The sequence below is a fragment of the Abrus precatorius genome, unplaced genomic scaffold (genome assembly GCF_003935025.1).
Source record: "Abrus precatorius isolate BTA unplaced genomic scaffold, Abrus_2018 Scaffold1, whole genome shotgun sequence".
Classification (NCBI taxonomy): Eukaryota; Viridiplantae; Streptophyta; class Magnoliopsida; order Fabales; family Fabaceae; genus Abrus; species Abrus precatorius.
Window position 1 is genome coordinate 2,471,987 of NW_020874291.1, and position 7,003 is coordinate 2,478,989.

At 32.5% G+C, this 7,003-nt stretch overlaps 1 protein-coding gene across 1 annotated transcript; it reads left to right on the forward strand.

Annotated features, from left to right (window-relative positions):
- The first annotated feature begins 3,748 nt into the window (after positions 1–3,748).
- On the forward strand, positions 3,749–4,279 carry LOC113857937. Its single transcript, XM_027490271.1, has one exon. The coding sequence runs from the start codon at positions 3,749–3,751 to the stop codon at positions 4,277–4,279; it is 531 nt and encodes a 176-aa protein (XP_027346072.1).
- The last annotated feature ends 2,724 nt before the right edge of the window (positions 4,280–7,003 follow it).

Below are 7,003 nucleotides of genomic sequence, written 5' to 3' on the forward strand. Positions count from 1 at the left end.
AAGATTAGCCAAGGACTCTCAAATAAAGCATATTTATAGTTCTCAGTATTATCAAATTTAACTAAGAAATATTCATTGTTTAGATCTAGTATTTTCAAGAGCCCATTCTACCCCCAAAGATTACCTAACTTTTGATTTAAGTAGTTGAAACTTACTATTTCACCTGGAAGTTTAACAATCAGAGAGTGTTTTCACAGAGAACACCATTGTTTGTAGTCCTCTAGAGAGATTTTTATATTAGGGCATAGAATTTGTTCAGTATTTGATAGATCTTATTCATCAATATCAAGGTTAATGTTAACCTCTTCTAGCACCAATTTTACAATATCCTTATCTTCAAGGATAAGATCTAAATCTTTAATCGATAAAACTTTACCTTTATAAGAGACTGTAGTAGAAAATTTTGGATTCGAAGACACCTGATCATATAGAGCATTTTGGCTATTTTCTTGCTGCATATCTGTATTCAGATCCTCCTCTAATGCTAGCGAGACCAACTTAACCTTCTTGGTGCTTTTTCCTATTAAATCGGTCTCTTCCTTAGACTTTTTACCACCTCTTGATGAGCTATGTAATGCTTCAAACATAGATCTAGATTTCAAGTTGAAAACCTCTCAGAAGAAGAATCTTCGTAGGGCACCTCTGCGCTGAAACAGGGAAAGGGACAGAGGCTAGGGTTTGGAGAAATCCTAGCAGAGCTTGCAAAGCAATTTTTGAAGAGATTAAAAAAATTACAAAATATATTTTCTTTTTGCATTTTTTTTAAATCTTAATCTTACATTATATAAAATTCTTCTTATTTTATCAAAATTTCACAAAATATTTTACTTACAAATGTTTAATATTATCATAGAAAGATAAAAATAAATTTGAAGGTTTTAAATAGAACAAATTCATTGTTGGACTAAAATTACATAATTTAAAAAAAAGACTTGAATTACTTGAAAAAAGATACCCAAATTATACATAATTTAAATTAAAGAAAAAATTGCTCTATTTGCTAACACTGATTTTTATATTTATTTATTATTTCAACTTTTATAATTAATTATTTTTGAAAGACATAATTTATTATTATTATTATTAGGAGTAATGATGTCTATACCTTCTCATTCATTGTTTTTATTACATGCATGTTTGCATTGAATTATAAGACTGTAGTTGATCTTGCACACTTCCATAGAAGGTGTTTTAATACTTTATCCTTCCACTACTTATAGAAATTTTGTCATAAATGTTACACACAAAACCTATGGTATGCATTTGACATGACTTCTTGCAAGGTTGGTATCAAATCCAGCAATAAATGTGTATTTTAGTCCTTAAAATATTAAAATAATATAAATTAGTCCCTAACAAATATATTAATCATACAAATCAATCACTGTCAAGCTTATCTAATTAGTAACTTAATCCTACGTAGATCTCTACCTTCTGTATGTTAGATATGAAATTTCATCCATATTGCTTATAATATCCCAAATCTTTATATAATAGTGATAAAAATCAATGTCAATTCTCCTTATTTTTAACATCAACAACTGCATAGGCTATTACCCATATATGATTATTAACATTCTACCCCACAATTGTCAACAATTGTTCTCTATAATAACTCTGCCACATGTGCGTTCACTAAAAAATGTCTTGATTTGGAAGGTATGTGTCACATTGCTTTTTACACAATACATTTCTAACTTGCAGTTATCATTCTTACACTTGGTGTAATGCCCCAGATTTTGGTAATATAAATGATCGATGTTTATATATATGAGAATGAGTATTGGAATGTGCACTCAAGTGCGTAATAACGATGTTTATGTGTATTAAGCATATGGATGTGTGTATTTATGTGTGCATGACTAGATTGGGCTGGAAATAGGCTAAGTGCTGGTATAGGGCATTCTCGCTGTAGCGAGAGATGTCTCGCTAAAGGCATGCGTTTGTCGCCTTCTCACTGTAGCGAGAATATCTCGCTGTGGTGACAGAGCGACAGTTTGGAGTGCATTTCTGGGTGCAGTCTCGCTGTAACGAGATCCTGCAGAAATCAGAATGCAATTTTGTCTGAGATTTTTGTTGTGACGACAGAGGGCGTTGCTGAGAATATCTCGTTGTAGCGAGAGTGTTGCTATCTGAGGGGTTTTAAAAGGGGGTTTAGGAATTTGAGATTCATTTCTCAAATTCCCTCCTAAATATCTTCAATCCTCTCGACTCAAAGTCCTATTCTACTGATTAATTGCCTCCAAAGCCGTTTGGGAGCTTGATTGAAGGTCGAATCCATCTGGGAAACGCTTGCAGGTGAGTTTTAATGGTTAGGATTTCCATTTTTCAACCCTTTTCTCTGTTTCTTGGTGTCCTTTAGTTCTCATGGAGTTCTTCCATGTGTTTTAGGCCGAAATCGGTGTGGAAAATACTTCCGTTGTCAAATCCGAGCGTGGGTCGTCAATCCAAGGTAAGAGGGACTCTACCCTACTCTTTTTGTGTGTAATTCTCTATTACTTTATGGAATATTGCAATATGGCTGAGTTGGAAGGTAGAAAATGTGTGAGAAATGGAAGACGATTGTAGAATGTGATGAGGGTCATGTGCCGGGACTTGTGAATATTATGTGTGTGGATAAGAGTATGTGTATTTGATGAAATATGATGTGTAATGGATTAGCTGGACCTGTGGAGGGTAATTATGCGTGTTGATGTGCCGTCTATTGGTGAATTAATGTTAAAATGCAAATGAATAAATTTGGGCTCGAGTGCCGTATAATGTAACTGAACGTAGGCTATATGTCGTGCAATACAAATGAAATGTGAGTTGTGTGTCGTGTGAAGCATAAACGTTGCATGTGTAAAGGGGCGTGCTAACGATGGTATAATGTGCTGTAAAAGGGCGTGTAACGCTGGTATAATGTGCTGTAAAGGGGCGTGTAACGCTGGTATGATATGATGTAAATGAGGCGGGTAACGCTGGTATGATATGCTGTGAATTATGGAATTAAAATGTACTGTGAGATAATATTGACTGTTATTATACTTGTTTTAATGTATTCTAAATGATTCAGAGGTGAGACTCTATGATTGATTGCTGCGTTTTGGTAGTGTAGGGTACTCACTCTTACGTTCATTTTTCAGGTAATCAAGACGATTAGCACCAAACTCGGTGAAGGGCGGATGGAACTGCTATAGGACTTAGAACAGTATTTTAAAATTTGTTGTATTTGAATAAGTCCTGTAGTGGTTATTGGATAATGAACTTGTAACCCTTTACTTGATTTTGAAAGAGTGATGGAACCACGTACTGAAGTGGTATTTAAAAGTGAAAATTTATTACCCAGAATTTGCGAAAATTTATTACTTTGAAATTAAATTTAAGGTGTTATAATTTTGGTATCAGAGCAGTTCATCCAACCGGACTAGGGTATCAGGCTGAGACGTCCAAGGTTAAGTGTTGATTGTTTTGTTTACCTGAATTATAAATGTATCAGTTGATCTAATATGCTGAGATGTGACTGCTGATTTGTGATTAGCTTAGCTTAAGCATGTCTAGTAGAGGTAAAGGATCTAGAAGTACTAATTATCCCATGGAGCGCATAACTCAAATGTTGGAGGGTCTAGTACACAATCAAGGTGGAGAGCTGGCTAAATATTGATGATTGTCTGCCTTCACTAGGCACGACCCTCTGATGTTTGAAGGAGGGTTCAATCTCAAAGGAGCCCAAAGGTGGGTGGCTGATGTAGAAAAGGTCTTTAACGCCATGGGGTACTGTGAGGAGCACAAGGTGACCTATGCCACTTACTTGTTGTGTGGTGAAGCGGAAGACTGGTGGAGGTTTGCCGGTCAGACTCTACCACAAGAAGGTGGCTACATCCAGTGGGAGACCTTCAAGGCGATCTTCCTAGGGAATTACTTTCCCCGGGACCTGAAAAAGCAGAAAGCTAAAGAGTTCCTTGAGCTAAAGAAAGGAAACATGACTGTGGAAGAATATGCGGCTAAATTCCAAGAGCTGATGAAGTACTGGCCTCACTACTGGCATGGTGATGGAGAGGAAGATTTGTGTTCTCAGTTTGAGAACGGATTGAGGTCGGACATCCGAGCTGCAGTCAGTATATTTCAACTGACCGACTTGCCCATTCTGGTGAGCAAGAGTAGGATTTTTGAAGCTAACACAAGAAAGAAGACAGTAGACACTAGGGGAGCTGGTCCAGTAAGACATGACAGAAGACCGCTGAAGTTCTCAAAGAGGCCGTATTTGGGCTCGAACAATTCTCAATCCACAGGGCATTAACAAAGCTTATGCAGGCAACACTTTTGCAAAAATAATGTACCTGACTAAAATTTATGTAAATTTTATGGCTAAATTAATTCAGACATATATCTCAATCTTATTTAATGATTTAAAACTATTTTCTATAAAAATTTAAATCACGGCTAATTTTATCAAATAAAAGTTTTATCACTGTACACATAATTTCACACTTTCTTAAAATATACAAACTAAAAACATAGTACATGAAAGTAAAAAAATTACATTTACATAACATGTAATGTATAAGAGTGAAATAAGTACTCAAGTATACATTCAAAGTGTCCTTAGTTTATTCAAACAAGTATAAAATACAATAGAGATGGGAAAACATTCTATGTACGAAATCTCTAGCCTTTAGAAACAAGCATCCAACACACAACAGCAACACAACGCAGCACAACTGCATGAAAATAATTCCAAATCATAAATGATTAGATTAGATTATTTATACAAAGATATGAACATATTAATAATATATTGCATGTGAGAAAGAGGAATGACTGGTTACCATCCCTTCCAGAACCCATCACCCTTGGACTTGGTTTCCAGCCTATGATTTTGAAGGTTTTGTGGGGTCTCTTTTGTGGGATAACCGACAGGTGGAGGTACAGAGTAAGTAGCAGGTGCAGATGAAGGTGGAGGATACTCTGTTGAATCGTATTAATACAATCAGCTATATATGTGATTAAAACAAGACATGATTTGAGTTTTGGGTATGTGCAGAGGAGGAACTTCACCTGTAGTTGGCTGAGCCGAACTCATCTTCAAATGATGGAAACGTTTCTCTTAGAGAGTACCCAAAGGAAATGAAAATGGAGGATCGATGAAGATTGAAGAAGATGGTTTAATATATAAACGTAAAGCGAAGATTTCAAGGTTTCACAGAACAAATGGATGTTACTTTGAAGGCAACGGAAAAAGCAAGGGACGGCACACCGCGTGAATGTGAATGTGAATGTGAATGAGAAGTGCTCAAGGTAAGGACGGCAAGCATACGCAAACCAGAATCATTCAATTACAAGATATCACTCATAATATGCTTTTTCGATATATTCTTTTATCATTATTTCATTTTTTAAAACACTCAAATACTTTTTTATTTAAATTAATTAATTATAAAAAATATTAAAGAGTATATAAGTTAAAGGGTGGCCGAAACGAGAATCAACTAATTTTTTTAGTAAATATTTCTTTATTTTTCTTTTTAATAAAATAAAAAAAATTTACAGTGTTATGAGAATTAGATTATATTTCATGTTTTTTTATATGTAAAACATTCGTAGCAGTTAATTTTAATAATAGAGTTAATAATTTATTAAAAAATAACTAAAATAAATGATTAATAATAAAGTTAGTATATGTATAAAATTAACTGTTAAAATTATTTTATAAATAAGTAAAAGTATTAAATCTTTTCAATTGTCTATAATACTGTAAATTTTATTTAAAATAAAATATTAATAATATACTTTTTAATTAAAATATATTAAAAATATAATATTTAAATTTTTTATAATTTTTAATCAGTTTAATCAACAATTAAGAATATATTAAAGTACCCAAACAAATAGATAAGGATGGAAATAATGCAGGCACATGAGAGAAGGGGTAAAACTATACAAAAAAGGAACCACCACTTTTTCTTTTTACAAAGCAAAAACTAGTATCAGGCATAGAGAGACCACTGATATTAATACCATCACTTTTTTCTCACAAAGCAACAAAAAAATATTTTCTAAAATACACATTATCCTAATAAAGGAGAAAGGAAACTATATTAATCTAATCAAACAAAATAAACTTAACATTGATAACATATTTTCATCCTTAACGATGCATAAAAAATTGGTTAAAAGAATAACAATGAATCCTTCATGTGATTCTTTTTTTTTTTTTTACAAATACAACAAATTGTAATATGAGATTTTTCAGTGCCAACAGAGCTACAATTTGAAAATTGGGTCTTACGATTTAGAAGAATAAATTAGAATTATTTGTCAAAGAAAAGATAAAAGTTTTAACTATGTACTATTTGGCTACACTACTCTATATTATGAAATGATACTATATATGCCAGTTGAGATGTCACACATGTCACATGTTACTTCAATATTATGTTAGTGTCCTATTAATGATATTTGAATTTAGAAACTAAAATGTTTAATGAAGATAAAAGTCAAATACTAATGTAATATTTTAAATATTTTATCAACTAAAATATCTTACCCTAATCCTAAATTATCTTAAAAACTAAAATAAAAATTTAGTTAATTTTTTAATTTATGTAAACTAAATTACAAAAAAAGATGTTGTGTAGGAATTAAAATGTCATTTATCCCTAAATATTATCTTGAATTTTTACGTAGATAAATAATTAAAAAAATATCCTTTTCTAAATAGGCAAATGAAAACAAAATTAGTATCATATTAGCATAAAAATTCTAAAAAGATTGTTACTAGTTTTTTGAAATGAGAACCTTTCTACTAAGACTGTATTTCGAACGGTGCAATCCTACGTATGATTCTCAGCGCGTTAACAAAGGCTGTGCAGGCAACGCTTTTGCAAAAATAATGTATCTGACTAATAATTTTTGTTCATTTAGTGCCTACTTGATTATTACCCAAAATCAATTTCACACAGGGAATCGCATTTTATGGCTAAATTAATTCAGACATATATCTCAATCATATTTAATGATTTAA

Bases quoted from the DNA above. Each gene is read 5' to 3' on its own strand.
- LOC113857937 (XM_027490271.1), top strand. From the start codon at position 3,749: ATGGGGTACTGTGAGGAGCACAAGGTGACCTATGCCACTTACTTGTTG.